At 41.1% G+C, this 15,900-nt stretch overlaps 1 protein-coding gene across 2 annotated transcripts; it reads right to left on the reverse strand.

The window, feature by feature from the left end:
* Window positions 1-6,855: 6,855 nt before the first annotated feature.
* Window positions 6,856-14,797, reverse strand: LOC108609775 (uncharacterized). 2 transcript variants are annotated; one of them, XM_018001532.2, is made up of 6 exons: window positions 14,425-14,797; window positions 8,485-8,905; window positions 8,337-8,422; window positions 8,037-8,120; window positions 7,309-7,559; window positions 6,856-7,240 (listed from the first exon to the last, which is right to left on the reverse strand). In XM_018001532.2, the coding sequence occupies exons 2-6, from the start codon at window positions 8,897-8,899 to the stop codon at window positions 7,114-7,116; spliced, it is 963 nt and encodes a 320-aa protein (XP_017857021.1). In that variant the 5' UTR covers window positions 8,900-8,905; window positions 14,425-14,797; the 3' UTR covers window positions 6,856-7,113. The 2 variants fall into 2 exon arrangements, with proteins under 2 accessions (XP_017857021.1, XP_089329936.1); XM_089473810.1 differs by lacking the exon at window positions 8,037-8,120.
* Between the last annotated feature and the right edge of the window lie 1,103 nt (window positions 14,798-15,900).

Below are 15,900 nucleotides of genomic sequence, written 5' to 3' on the forward strand. Positions count from 1 at the left end.
AACTATGTGAAGTGTACTATTGAGATACCCTATTCGAGTTGCTAGACTAGGGTATATGCAATTCGAGTGATCTCCTTTTCATTGTCGACTCCCCTCGATGGGCTGTGAAAGGAAAAAGGAAATAGTTCTTAATCAGCTCTAAAACTAGGGAATTTACAAGTCTTAGAACTTTCTCAGAGTCCTATTCTATAGCCAGCCCCTATAAGGTGGGTGCATACGTCAGTCAGACGCCCATCTAGGGCATCTTATAGTCGAGCCTTTACCAGCCATGCCTGACTCCTGTTATTGACCTCGCTGTTACAATTTTATGACATTCTCAAAAGAAATCCCAAGCCAGAATTTTGGCCAACTGCTGAGGCAAGTGGAAAGTTTATAGGCCTAGCTGCAAGTCCGGGTTTATCGATGAGATAAAAAGCGAGAAAGGGTTCCGACTCAAGTCAATCAAGTGCTTTATGAACTTAAAGACTTCCAGTGCTATGGCTAAGCCTTAAAGCGTTGGGAGTGAGGGAGACAATGCTCAATGCAATGCTAGACAGCTGGAAATCTATTAGCAGGCACATTTTATTGATGAGCAACGTGGTCCGTGAACCCAATCAGATCAAGTCAATTAATCAATTTTGTCTGCTAATTTGCTCAGACAATTGAATTTGGCTAAAGGCACAGCAGGCAACAGGAAAAAAAGGAGAATGTATTGAGTGGTTGCTGCTGCTGCTGCTGCCCCGTCTGACAAATAAATGGCCATAATAAAATGATAATAGTATTGGCATCAATCGAATATTGATTTGATGGCAACAAGCACTGAGCAAGATACGCCGAGAAGGAGACCAATAAAAGATAAATGCAATATATATACATTTTTCCGTTAGGCAAAACCAAGGCGAGTCGTGCGCATAGCTGCCAGCTGGATGAGTTTTTTTTTCGTTCACTCACATGCTACAAAAAAAAAAAAAAAAAAAACACGAACGGCGAATGGACGCACAAACGCAGCGCCAGCAATTTTCCAATTTAAGCAATTTGTGCCGTCCACCCAGGCACAACACATACAACAACAACAACAACTAAGAGTCGCCAAAAAAAAAAAATAGAAAGAGAGAGAGAAGAGAAAAAAGAGATAGCACTACATCCGCCCATTGCAATGGCAACCGATGGACAGTTGGAGATGGCGTCGATAAGTTCGACATGAAACTGGCTGAAACAGGCGCTATAAATACAACTTGTAGTGGGCGGCGGCGGAACAGTTCATAGGGGGCGGGGCATGTCGGGGCCGGGCAGTTAAATTTCATCTGCCAAATCGCGAGTCCAGCCGCAAGAGTGGAACATTGTATGCGCTTACAGTGGGGTCATCAAATCAGCATTACGATTATGCCGTAAAAAGTCGCCGATTAAATGAACGCGACGTAATCATAAGAAGCCATCAATAGGGCAATCGATGCGGTAAAGAAAAACAAAATGTAGAGGAATAAACTGAAAATAATCGAAGGAAAGAGAAACGACTAAACTATAGTCAGAAGAGAGTGAGAAACAATTAAATTGCAAAACTTAATTATCTAGAAAATTTAATATATAATTCGAAATTGAATTGGAATTTCAAGGGAATTTCGAAAGGTTGAGCAAATGAAACTGAATAGAATTTCAAGGGAAGCCCCAAAGACAAAGCAATTTATTACGCACACATATTGAAAATTGGCAAGGAGATCAACAAATAAAATGAAGCAACAATTATAGAGAAGGAATGTTGACTTACGCAACAATTCTATTCAAGTAGAGAGAAAAAAGAAATATTTTCAAAATTTCTTTGCATAGTTGAGAAGCAAAGGCTATCTATTAATTAATCGATTCTCGTGTAGCCATTAATCAAAGTCAGTTAACAAGATGTTCTTCGGGCCGCTTAATTAATGCTTTTTTCTCTCGGTCAAGCTGCGTGCCATTGGAGGAGTCGCTCAACGGCTGCAGAGTAGAGCCATCGTCGTTAGCAAATCAAATGGATGTTAGTCGCTGTCGCTCTGACAGCTTGTTTACATCCACATCTCGGGAAGTGGGCACTGCGGCAACGGGCCTCCAATAGCCCAGCAAACGAAGCAAAATGAGCCTATGCGGGCGCATTCCTCAGCCGATAAGGCCCGCTCGCATTGCCTCCGCGAGGCCACCCACAAGTGGCAAAAGTCGGCTCGGCCTTTGGGGCCAACACGAAAAGTAGTTAGCGGCCAAATGGCTTTTGGTTATTTGGCCGGCCACACTACGTGGAGTATGTGTGGCCCGCCTCGCTTTCCAATATAGAAAGAACATTATGTCAAATGCAAAATGGAGCCGCAGATTAAGCATGGTCCATGGCGAAGGCATTAGGCAGGCTGCACACGTGTCGAGGGCTGCCAAATGGCGCGCTCTGGGTTGCTTTCGGATTCACATTTCAATTAAATATTTAGAGCCGAAGCCCCTTTCTGAATAATTCAATACGCAAATCCGCACATTTCATATACCAAAGAATGCTCCATAATTTACTTTACGTGACCCAAACACAGAAAATTTTCATATGAATTTCGAGTAGCGCTCGGAAAGTTGAAAATTTCCAAATTGCCAAAGCTGCAAAGTTGCCGGAATTCTGCATGGACTATGAAATGTATTATGGAAAATGCAGCATAGCTAACAGTGGTAACAACTATAGTGAAAACTGTGTGAAATCGACCCAGTTGGGAATTATTTTTAAAGAATTGCTATAGCTATTGATTATAATATTATTATTACCTTAATATTTATATGAATAATTTCTTCTCATTTTTCGATTTATACCAAATAATTTAGCAGGAATTCACATATTTACTTTTAACATTTTTAAGCAGCTTTGCGGCTCATCTGAAGGAATACGACTTAGGTATTCCACGTCAGCTTCAACTGCAAAAGTCCAAAGTCGAAGATGCAAAGAATTTTTGGCGCTTAGCTAAACTGCGTTTCCATAAGAATATGAATAAGAATAAGAATAAGAATGAAGTACATAAAAGTCGGCAGAGCCTCAACTCCTGGTTGAATTTGCCTAATCGCTTGTCAAATCAGTAACCCTTAAGGATGTTTTAGTGAGAAATCACATCAAACAATGTTTAAATCGTATTCAATTTCAGCCTTTTGCCTGCCAGACAAATACAACATAATCTGTAAAAATATACATACATATATATAAGGAGGGAACAAAACAAAACAAGGTAATAAAAGCACGACAAATCCGAGTTTGTTGCGCCTTTCACACATGGATGTATCAAAAGTGGATGCGGATGCGGATGCGATGCGGATGCGATGCGGATGGGCGCGGATGCTGCGGCTCCGCTGCCTTTTGATTTGGCCTCTTCCACTTCGTTTTTTCCGTTTTCTTTTTATTGTGTCACCCAAAAAGCCAATAACGGCGCATTTTTCGCTGCCGACGCTGATGGTGACAACCACTGACATGCTCCACAGCCACACACCCACACACCCACACATACATACACACACACAGACAAAGGGGAATACACATGAGCAAGCGTACATGCCGCCCGGGCGGCTTTTGGATAATGGTTTCGTGGCATAGTGCAGACCCACTAGGATGCGACCCATCGGCTCAGCGTTGCTTGTCTCACTATAACCACCTCTACACACTCTGTGATGCCTCCCCCCCACCAACACCCCTTCTAAAAAGCCGAGAGCAAATTTGGCACAGTGTCACACGTTATTGGTTTTGTGTCGCTTTCTAGTGTATCGATTTAACGGCCTGCATGGCGACCCGCTGCTCTGAGCCTCACGGCTCGTCGTTCCGCTGTGGTTTATTTGGGTTCCTGTTTGTTTTGCTGTTCTCGGCTCGGGCTGCATGCACCGAGTCCTCTCTTGTTGCTGCCCGCAGGAAATTGTTGTATGCAAACATTACATTTTTAATGGGACTTCTTTTGTGCGCTGGCTATTGTTGTTGTTGTCAGTGTTGTTGCTGCTGTTGCTTGTGGCAGCCATTTGAGCAGTTTATCCATGCCAACAATCAAAAAAGGCAGCGCAACAAATATTTCCAAAGCCCCGGCTTGACAACTACGCTCAACAATTGCAGCAAAGCTGCGCGGATTAGTGAAAAAAATTTTGATTTTGTTTACGCGGCAATTGTCGCATTGCTTTAGTTTACATTTTTTTCTATATGTATGTATGTGTGCATATATATGTAAACAATTGTACTTTTTTGTTTAGCAAACCAGGCAAACAGCTCCCAGCGCTGCTTTGCAAATAAATTCAATTGTCACAAATAAATTTGAAATCTCGTAGTAATTGACTTCAATTATAAAAGGCGAAAATTTATTTAATGCAAAATGTTGCACTCCAGCTGTAAGTTTTTGGCTTAAATGACATAAGCAGAAGATATATGTATTCAATAATTAACTGAAGCTAAGTTCAGAAGATAATTTCATATAAATTTTGGCTTATTAACTAAGGTGCAGAATGGCAGGGTAACTATTTCTTGTTCATGTGCCTGGCCATAGGATATTATAGCTAGCTTTGGCCTTACCTCGAGATCATTTCTGTGTGCTCCATCATTTCTGCTCGTTTACCATTGCAATAATGAACCTTCGCCTCATCGCACAGTCAGACTTGTGCTTCAATTCCATTCTGAATAGATCTGTTTCTCAGAGCTGAATATATATAGTCACCATAAATTGAGTGCTGTGGCATTAGTAGGTCGAACGCTAACATTAAGTGAATTTGGTAGCATGACTACACTGACAGATCTTGTTAAATACTAACTTAAACATAGTCAAACAAACAGCCCAGTAACCCTATTGAAATTCTATATACATATATATGCCGTATCAGTGCGATATTAGACTTTTGTTGAAGTTGCAATTTGATTTCTTGATGCAGTAGTGTTGAGAAAGACTGGCAATTCGTGTTAATCGATTGATTTAGTATTTTAGTGCAATTAAGAGAGAGACAACAATAGCTGTTGCTGAACGTGGTCCCGGGTGTCGCTGGGTGAGAGAGAGAGAGACGACTAGTTCTGTCTCTATGCTTTTGATGAACGAGATATGCGACCAGAATTAGAAGTTTTGACAGTAGAAGAGAAATCCGACTCGGTAAAAGACTATTGAACAAGAAAGAGCATTTTGAAAGGAGTTTAGCGACACCGGGAATTCGTTGGTATGCGCAGCTAAGATGGAAAACAAGAATGAGAAAAGCAGCGCCCCGACATATAGTTGAATGACATTTAATTACTTTAGCTGGAATGTCATATATAAAAAAATGCCAATCGGCATTTATTTCTTTATTTCTCTCTCTCTCTCTCTCTCTCTCTCTCTCTCTGTCACTCTATCTCTCTCTCTCTCGCTCTCTCTCTCTCTCTCTCTCTCTGTCTCTCTCTCTCTCTGTCACTCTCTCTCTGTCACTCTCTCTCTCTGTTTATTCACTTAATCAATTAAAATTAGCAAACACAAATAATGCCATTACATAAATTAGTTTCACTGCACAACATTTAGAACATTTACGCAAAGCACGTAAGGCAATTAAAGTTTGTCAACAATAAAATAAAAATGTGAAAATAATTAAATGTTTAGCGTTGCGCCGCTCCATTTGCTGCAGCACAAATTAGATGATTATTTAAATTCGATTGTTTCACTGGCGAGGCGGACAGCATAATAGGATATGACTGAAATAATAAATTGGGGCGTCGACTGTGCGACAACTTCTCGATGCTGTCTGCAGTTGCTGTCCGAAAAGTTTTGCAAGCCAGTTCCAGTTCTAATTAGCGCTCTCAAGATATTCAACACTCAGCGTAATTAAATGGAATTTTAAGCGTTCGGCAGCAGCGTCTTTTAATTACTACCCAGTTGCCACTGCTGCTGCCGCTGCTGCTGCTGCTGCTGCTGATGGTGGCCCACACGATATGCAGTTGTTGGCAACTTCATAGCGACAAGCTACAATAGCAACGGCAACAGCAACAGCAACGGCAACGGCAACGGCATCAGCAGCAGCTTAAATGACGGCCAACTTTTTGGTAAACGGCAAAACTTGGCTAGCACAAATTAATCATAACTTTGGAGGCTGCTGCTGCTGCTACTGCTGCTGCTGCTGTGGCTGCCGAATTGGAATGCCATACGCGTAGCGCACGCCTAGCGACCCTCGTGTCGCTGCGCTCTCTATTCTAGAATGCTGATAATTAGGCCATTAAAAATGTGTTGGGCTTTTCGTAGTGCAACATCGAGGTGTAGATATGCATATCATTATTTGGGTAGCTTCATTTTATTTCAGGTTCGTCGTCGTCAGTCTGCCTAATAAATTTTAGTGCGTCAACGTTTATCAAAACGGCGAAAGTTTCGAGTTGCAGCTACAGTCACACAGTGCTAGCCAAAATAGTCCTTTGACGGTTTCCATAGTTAGTTTAAAATTTTTCATAGCTTGCCCGCATGCACCCAAGAGCGTCGTTCTATTCCACTTTGAGTCGAGTAAGCCGTTAACTAGTGCTGAAATTGGCTTACATTCATAGTAAATAACTGAAAAGTGTATGTGATTTAGAGTTTAACCAGCGCCTGAAGTCTAATTAACAAACTTGAAATAAAATAAAATAATTTAAATTACGTATTTTATAGAGACTTTATTTTACTCTGGATTTATGGAGTAACTGCCGCTGAAGTTTAAATTTGTACACTGCTTGATGTTCACCTGCTTGCAGTGTAGAGTAACGAGGGAAAGTACACTGCTTGACCATTGAGCAATGCACGTCGTCGGAAAATAGCTATTTGATATGACTAAGCAGTGCAACGCCGGCAGCTTTCAATAGGTATGTATAATAAACGTTACCACTTAAATCGCTTAAAGAATATAATAATTATAATAAATTCGAATTAATACACATTTAACTTTCACTTTATGTAAGGTTTCTTTTTGTTGTTTAATTTTTTGTTTCGCAATAAATTACAGAGAAATGGCGCGTTTTGAGAAACGCAAATTGTTTTTGCAATTGCATAAGCATTTTAAATAAATACAGAATTTAAATAAATAATATAAATAGCTAAGACCTAGTTTCAAGTAAGCACATAAATTAATTTAATTTAATAAGTTTAATTTACTTTAAGTCGTCCAGTCACTGTGCCATCAATTCGCAGCACTCGCCACGCCTTAGACCTCATTGCACTCCAGATACAGCTGGCGACAATCGAAGCCGGAACGCCCTCTGCGTCCAGCATCATACAGGTGCTCGAAGCTGGTGTTGCTGCTGCGACCAAGCATGTAGCTGGTGGCATAGCTGTAGAGTAAATTATTGACAGATATATATAGTTACAGGTTAAGCATACGGAGAAGAGGTCTACTTACGATCCCAGTTGGCAGAAGATGCTGCTGCCTCCGATTTCACGCACGCAGTCCGTATTGGCATCGCACATGTAGCGCTGCATGCACTTGTCGTCCGCGTTGCGGTAGGTGCGAACGTAGCCCTTGAGGAGCGCAATGCCAGCGACGGCTGCATCGCTCACCGAGTCACGTTTGCCCAGGGAGCGGGCGGTGAGCGAGCGGTGCGAGAAAGAGGTCTTCAGTGCGTCCAGCAGATTCATAACGATCTGTATGAACTGTGAATGGGAGCGTCGAGAGTTGGTAGAAAGTGTTGGTAAGGTGTGGATGTTTGTGTGTGTGTGTAAGAGGCGAGGTAATAGGGAAGCATTAGTTAATTAGTTTTGTGCCAATAACTATGTATATCTATGAATAGCAGTGTAAATGTGTGTGTGTGTGTATGTCGTATAGTGTAATGTGTGTACTATAATTACATTGGCAACACTATGCAACAAAGCAAAGCTAATGTTAATGTATTAAGAAATAAAGTTTTTTCAATTTTCAACTCCACGGCAAGTCATAAGCTGACAAAAGCTGTTTGATTTCTTGAATGGCTGTGGCAAATAGAGTGAACTGCTTGCAGTCGGGTCATGTTTTGAACTGCTTGCAGCTGAGTCAAGTCCACAAGCAATAGTTGAATTTATCTGTGCGCCTTTGTTTTGTTGCATAGTGCTTGCTTTTCGTGTGCGTTCGGTGTGTAAGCAATAATGGTTTACCTCGCCAGCTTGCTTGGCCATCGAGTTGACTTGATCTGGATCTCTGGTGCCCAACACGGACGACAGCACAGCCGCCAAGATGCCCTGTGCGAATTGGTTTTTAGGTTGAGGAATAGTAGGAAATAAGTATAAAATGCAAAACAAAATAAAAATCATAAGAAAGAAGAGAAAGAGACCAATCACCAGATGAGTATAAATATAAGTATAAAGCAAACTGAAAGCGGCCAAAACACATATCCAAAATAGTGGCACAATGGCAAAAGAGAACGGCTTAAAGTGTATGACGAATAGGCCAATTACCTGCATGGGAGAACCGCCGTTATCGACCTTGTCGATGCCGTCGCTGGGCGCGCCGCCGCCCAAGAGCGTGTTAATGATGCGCAGACCTGAAAGAGAAGAAGCAATCAATGAAGCCAAGCAACTCTTATGTGTAGCGTGCGAAACATACCCATGGAGATGACATTGGCCCAGGGGCTGCCGCCCAAGCCAACTGAGTTGTCTACATCGTCGGACTTGGTCGGCGAATTGGCGGCTCCATTGAAGAACATGGTCATCACGGTGGACAGCATGTTGGACCAGGTGAAGCCACCGGGTCCGCTCACGGTTTCCTGTATCTGATTGCCCTCGATATCATCCTCGATGTCATCCAGCGCCACCTTCTTGGAGGCGTTCGGCTTCACGGCATACTTGCGTCCGCTGCTCTCGGGCCGATAGACTGGCGACCTCGATTGGGACTGGGACTGGGACTGGGCCAGCTGTCGCTGGTAGAGCTCCTGCTGGGGAAAGGCGAAGGTGAGCAGCAGGCAGTTGCTAGCCACTATGCAGAGCAGCAAGTAGGCCTGTAGTTTGCGTTGATTCAACATGGCGCTCTGTGTGCGAAATAGAAAAGGAAACGGTCGCATCAAGTTTGTGTCTTCAGTCTTTCGTTTTGCGCATTTCAAATTTGTGCGAGACCCCAATCGCAAAGTCCACATAACACTTTCACATTGCGGGTTGCTTGAACCCGCGCACGATTCGGGCATGCAAATGAGTCCACAAAACGCAATCGAGCCACAATCGATCCACCAAATAGTGGCCGCTGTGCACGTGCAGTTACATGAAATAGTTGGCCCAAATCATGCGCCGACTGCATGCGTGTTCTCATTCGCCCCCTAGCCAGGTGATATAACATAAAAGAGCTAATGTGGGAGGCGTGTGCCAAGGCAGACAATTGAAATGCCCAAATTTGGGGTTCTAGATAATAACTATATACAGAATCCATTGTTAGGCTGAGATCCGACGATGACTTCACACGCCGAATCCGAGCTTCAATGGAAGTAGAAAATATGAAAGTTGTTGTGGAGCGTAATTAAGCTCAGAGCGAGCCACTTCCGAGCCAAAAGACAAAACAAGTCTAACTGCGCGCTATTAAAATGCCAGTGTCTCGGTCAAACCGAACCTGTTCCCCCGTGGCAGAGGCCATATTAGAGAGCCGCTAAGAAAGCGGCCAAAACACACCAAATTGGCCAAGACTGCGCAGCGCGAGACAAGACCAAGTCGAAGCACCAAAGCCAAAACATAAAGCTGATGTCAAGTGCACTAGAAAATATATACTCTGAATATATGTATACACATACATATGTATACTTATGTATGTATATCAAAGCCAGAAAGCCGCCGTGCGAGGTGGCAAAATGCAATTAGAGTCATAGAGCTAGACTTCCTGAAACTCCAGTTAACACACACGCATACACACACATACACATGTGCTCGTACACATATACATATCTCAATATTCAAATGGCAAATTAGCTGCGACTTCTGAGCTGTGTGAGGCGAGGCTGTGCAATCTTTCAGTCTCAATTATCTGTGTGTATGAATTTCTTTCTCTGCGCTGCCAGTAGAACCAGTTCAGCTCTAGCGGTTCTTACACACGACGAGATGTCATGCAGCATATTACCGTTAAAATATCATAATGAGAGTGCAGCCGGCGAGCGCAGCTGGAGCCGCCAAGAATGCCAATCGCCATGCGATTGCGATTGCATTGATTTCCATTTAATTGGCCAACAACCTGTTCCACTCACAAACAAACAGAAACAGGCCAACGTAATGGGTCAGCAGCGGCCGGTTCTTCTTCTTCTGCTTCTGTTAGTGCCTTCAGCTGCTAACGGCTATCAGATTTGCCATAGAAATGTAAATTGTTTTGCCCGGCGATCATTAATCAACTTGCGACACAGTTCGACTCATTGTGGATCGCTTTTATAATTATGGCGCCTATGTAAATTTAGAAAGCTGTTAGGAACGTGCAACAGCACTTTGCAGCGGCCAACGGGTTCCATGGGAACGTGTCTTTCTTGTGCTCTATCTGCCGGAACGTGAGCCATCGATCAGTGTGGATCGCAACTCATGAATTTGCTGAGAGTTTTATGTGACGTAAAAGGCTTTTACTAAGCCGCATAAATATCTGTGGGCGACTAACAACAGTTAATAAATAAATTAAATATAATTATATAAGAATTGTATTATTCCTAGCTAATTTCATTCAATTCTCAATTAAGTCTTCTATGCCTCCCGTCATGATATAACATTCCCATATCATATAAGACAGATTATTTTGCTTTAGTAATGAACATTTTACACGCATCGGCGAGCTTTACGTGATATATCATTATACATATGAGAAATTGAATTGAATTTTGATTGGAGTTTTGTGGTTAACTATGTTTATGGTTCATAGTTTTTACTCTCTTTACAGTTAGGCACGCAACTCTTACTTTCACGGCCAGCGACAACAGCAGCTATGGAAGAAGCATTTACTCTATTTAAGTCGGCAAACACAAGTGCAGCCAGTAATAGCAATAATTTACACATTTGCGTCGAATAACCGCAATTAAAATGATTTTTTATACTTTTTAAATACAATGCCGAATGGACTTGGACACACAAAATTAGAAAGTGTAAAAAAAGCCGCAGCAAACGAAGCACGCGTTAAATGCCAAATAGCAGGAGTTAACTTGGCTGAGTTGATTCAGGCATTAGCTGTTGGTTCTATGGTCAATTAACATTTGATCTGTCTGCAATATCTGCGGTCTGTTCGATATGCGTTTCATTTTCAATGCGGTCCAAAGGCAAAGCTGAGAAAGTCTCTTCGTGATTTGCGACTCGACTTGCGCCTATATATACATATATATTTTATATAGGTATGTGTGTGTGCGGTTAGACGCTGATTCATTCTGTGAGAGCCAGATTATCTCTCGCTTGTTGTTGCCGCTGCTCATTTTCGGTTAACAACAGCACAGCGCTGTCATCGACTGGTTTTGCGCCAAGAGAAACTCGAATGTGAGTTTGTGTATATACAAACGCTCGCGTGTGCTTTGTGGCGTTTCACTTTCTTTTTGGCCAAGAATTCGAGTACCTTCAGGTTTATTGACCACAACAGAAATACGATTAAAGCCGTAAAACTAAAAGTTAGTCAGCCGAAGGCGCAAATCCCGTTCGTAGTTAAATCATTTTCTGAACTTTCCAGCAAGTTCGTGTCTTAAGTCTTTCGTTTCGCTAAATGACCAAATGGCGCGGTGCGACGTGCGCGGCCTAACGGCACACTGTGTCGCATTTCAATGCGATTTGGAAAATGTGACACTTCTGCTCACATTTCTGATGAGCTATTTTGTAACAGGTGCCAACGGGTTTCCAACACACAAATGACGCAACCCGCTGGGCATAATCGAAGAGCCGTTTTAATTTGCATCGCCATCTATTTTTCATATATAAATATATACACTATATATACTATATAAATATAAACACTATATTCATATAGATTAGGCCTTGTCAAGTTTAAAGGAAAGTTGCATGTGTCATGCAACAGCTGCAGCTGCAGTTGCAGCAAGTTTACTTTTACCTGACCTCAATGGGCACGTAACACTTAAGCGTCATGAAAGCAGAACCAATTGCAACTCGCGCTACTATTGTTATTGTAATAATATTGCACTTGATGCCCAAATTGCAACTGTCACGATTTACCAGACAGTTGGCAGAGATGGAACTTTTTAAACTTTAAATGGAAAATAGAAAATGTCATGAAAATTGAATAGCTAGAGATGATTGAATATGAATAAACACTTGAAACGGAACATTTGTAAGTATGTATAAATGAATTTGTAAGTATGTATAAATGAAGTTCTTGCTTTGAAATTTAAATGTTGGAGAAATGGTATAAAAGCAATAATTAAAATAAATTCTATTTTTATTTACATACATATTTATATACATACATATTCTTAATGACAATATAAATAGTAAAGAGGTTTGTGAGTTAGACCCCTCAGCTTTATGCATTTTCTATTGATATTCAAAACATTCATTTCTTGCTATCAATCAATTTTTAGTTAACATTAAAAAGTTTATAAGTTTATATCTCAAAGAATTTTAATAGATGTTATGTATTAGGTACAAAAAAAAAAAAAAAAAAACTAAATAATTATTATTAATATTGTATGGTTTAAGATAAATAATTAAATATTTTTTTTTTGTTCTATATTTTAAATGTATATATTTTATTTGTTTTTTCATATTGTTCACTTAAAATTTATTTAATTTTTGTATTTTTGTATTTATATATTTATTTTATTTATTTTAAATTTCATTCATTTTATTCATTTATTTATTTATTTATTTTTATTTTTTGTATTTATATATTTATTTTAAATTTCATTCAATTTATTTATTTTTTCCGGCAAATACGTTTTTTTTTCTAACATGCTTTTTTTAAAAGCTTATTGAAAATAATTTTTCCATATTTATAAAGAATATGATATTTAAGGGCAACAACACTTGCCGTAGCATTAAACTAACAAATCGATTGAACACGCTCCGAGCAACGTAAAGAAAAACTTTCACCTCCAACTGGGCAACAACAACACAAAACAGTAACAACAACAACAGCAACAACAGCCCATGTTGACAAAGTAGAAGCCGCAAAATGCCAAAGAAACGAACAACAATAACAACAACAAAAGCCACAAACAAATGTCTGCCATGAATGAAAGTTACAGAAAGACTTGCTTTAGGCTACGCTGAAGAAAAAAAAAATCAAATAAATAAATATAGATAGATATACGTATATATATGGAAGTCAAAGTCATGGAATTTGTAAGACAAATTGAGCAAAGCAATGTGGTTAGAAAATCGGTTAAGGCATGCGACAACAAGAAATGTTTGGTTAGTGAAAGAGAGCGCGCGCGCAAGAGAGAGAGAGAGAGAGAGACACTTTTTGCCTTTTGTGGGCAATTAATAATGAATAAAACAAACATTGAATCCAGCATCGAAGTCAAATCGAATACGAAGCCCCAGGCAAGGCGTTAATTGGCATGCCAAAAGAGCCACAAAAATGAGTTCACATATACACACACACACACGCACACACAGACAGTGCTGCTGCTAAGGTGCGGCCTTTGAAATTCTTTGGCCACACATTTGGGTCAGTGGGTGGCCCAAAAAGTGGCTGCCACTGCAGCTCGATGCTTGGCTCTAGCCCCACTGCACATTTCCATATGGCTGTCAATGCGTGCGCCAGTTACAATCGGATCCCCCTGCCCGCCCCGCCCTGTGACCAGCTCCAATGGCTGCCGTTGGCACGACCAGGTGCTACTCGCTTCGTCTACCTGTCGGTTTCTTCAAGCCCGTTGCGTGCGCTTTGTTTGTCTTGGCTTTTTCATGCAAAGTTGTTAACTCGCTTAACAAAATAAAACTTCTTCATGCTGGCCACTTTTAAGAATTTTATGCTTCAGGTTCTGTTATTTTGTTGACCCAAATATTCGTCTAGCAGTTGCTGTTATTTCTTCCAGTTCCATATACAGCCGTCCCATCAAGCCAAGCCAAAGCTGATTATTTGCATTCAATCTTAATCAATTAATGCGAACGAGCTGCGAGTGGCCAAATGCTGTGAGTTTGTGCCAATCGCACATGAAATTAAATTGGACTGCAATTCAATATAAATTGGAAAATCATAATCTAAGCAGTCGAGGCTTTTCCTTTGCTTGCGAGCACTTCTACAAGTGTTGAGTTTCTATCAAGGCCGCCTAAATTAATCAGATTAAAATAATGCTGAACATTAGATCTGATTAAGTATGCATAAAGCTGCAATTTGAATTAAGAATTAATTATTTCTGAAGCTGATAAAGACTTCGTCTATTTGCTGAGAATGTGCGCAGAGGTAAATGGTTGTTCAGCAAATTGATTTTAGTTTCACAAGTGTCTCAGAAAAAGTTGACTAAAGACAACTTAAATAAACATTTTAAATATTTTTAAAAATCTAGGAAAAAATTATTATTCTAATTTCGATGCATATACACTTTTTCCTATATGTATGTAGATTGTTAACTGTAGCAATTTGCGCTTTGCTGCTCACCTGCGTTTCTGTTTATCTCTTTAGCTAGCGTACAGTTAATTAGACGCTGTACGAGTTGCAGAGGCTAGTTAAAACAACGGTATTCACAAGGATCACGCAGCTTCGTTCAATCTCTCGAAATTTCGGGACGCACGATTTGAATTGCTCACGCGATGTTCGAAGAGGCACAATTCACCTGCAGCACTGCAATTGAGCACCACGGTAATAGAGTTTGAGTGTAATGTTATTTCTTTCTCTATCTCTTTTCTTCTTTCTTTTCTTTTCTTTTCGTTGCTCGTCAAAACTTTCGTTTACTTTGAGATTTCACTACGCGTTTGCTTGTTGCTGCTGCTACGGCTGCTGTTGACGTCTGAAACGGCGATCGCCTTGAACTTGCCTTTTTATAGCCTGACCCATTTTCCCCAGCCCAGCCGAAGAAATGCAGCGAACCGGCCGCGCAGCCAACATCGGCTGCGGCTGCGACTGCGGCTGCGGCTGCGCGGCAGCCAACTCTGTGCGAAACGCAACATGTTCAGCTGCAAACATGTTGCGTCTGCGCAGATGCGTGGTCTGCGCTGGGCTCGAGCGCGTGCAATTAGCTGTCCTCTTCTGGGCGGTTGTTTATGGCCGCCCCTTTTGCGACCTGTGTACCTGTGTGTGGGTGATTTACTGTTCAGCTGTTTACCTGCCCAGCTCGTCTCGGCCAAGGTTTCGTTTTCATTAGCCGCTGCCAGTTCACTTTAAGCTGTGTTTCTGAGCAGCTTCCGAGTCTCTTTGTTCCAGCTTAACGAGCGCGTACTCAATTACTCATCCGCCTTTTGTTGGCGGCAGACCGAAACTAACCTTGACTAGGATAACTTTTACAATGTTGACTGTGACACTGATGACGGATTGTGCTGATTCATGGGTTAAACACAGACGAATTTCTGTAAAAGAAGAAGGCAAATAAATTGTTGCAATATGTTCGCATATGTAAATCTTCTCTATGAAATATCTCTGCAGATAAAAGATAATCAATTTATGTAGGTGAACAAACAACATTCAGAGTAGATTGTATTTCATATTCAAATGAAAACTCTTCACTGTTAAAACTAGCATACTCTGTCTTAAAAATGTATTAAAAACAATGTTACACGAGAGCATGCCAGAAATGCGATGAATGTGCAGAAGCAATTCAAGTGAATGAAATGCGAGAACAATATAAAGGATTTTGTGAGCTAAGAAAGAATTTGGCCAATAGCAAAACAGGCCAAACGCAGCGGGTTACTGCACATCTATGCGTATGTGTGAGTACGTGTGTGTGTGTCTGTGTGTGGTTGGGTGTATTTACCGAGCGATGCCGGTGCTTGCATACAAATGTTGTAAGCCATGGACTCAATCTGGCCATTCGCCTGCTTTTTTCGTCTGCCTTGCTTCTTACACATTTGTGTCTGTCTCAGCTTCTTCTTGCTCGTGTTGTTGCCCCCAACAGTCGCACACGTGCAAAAAGTTAAGCCG

This window comes from Drosophila arizonae, chromosome 2 (genome assembly GCF_054131065.1).
Source record: "Drosophila arizonae isolate 15081-1271.41 chromosome 2, UAZ_ARI_1.0, whole genome shotgun sequence".
Taxonomy (NCBI): Eukaryota; Metazoa; Arthropoda; class Insecta; order Diptera; family Drosophilidae; genus Drosophila; species Drosophila arizonae.

Coding starts and splice junctions, on each gene's coding strand:
- LOC108609775 (XM_018001532.2), bottom strand. CDS start 8,899: ATGTTGAATCAACGCAAACTACAGGCCTACTTGCTGCTCTGCATAGTG. Junction 8,423..8,484: donor GGCCAATGTCATCTCCATGG/GTATGTTTCGCA, acceptor CTTCTCTTTCAG/GTCTGCGCATCATTAACACG. Junction 7,560..8,036: donor TGGCCAAGCAAGCTGGCGAG/GTAAACCATTAT, acceptor TCCCATTCACAG/TTCATACAGATCGTTATGAA.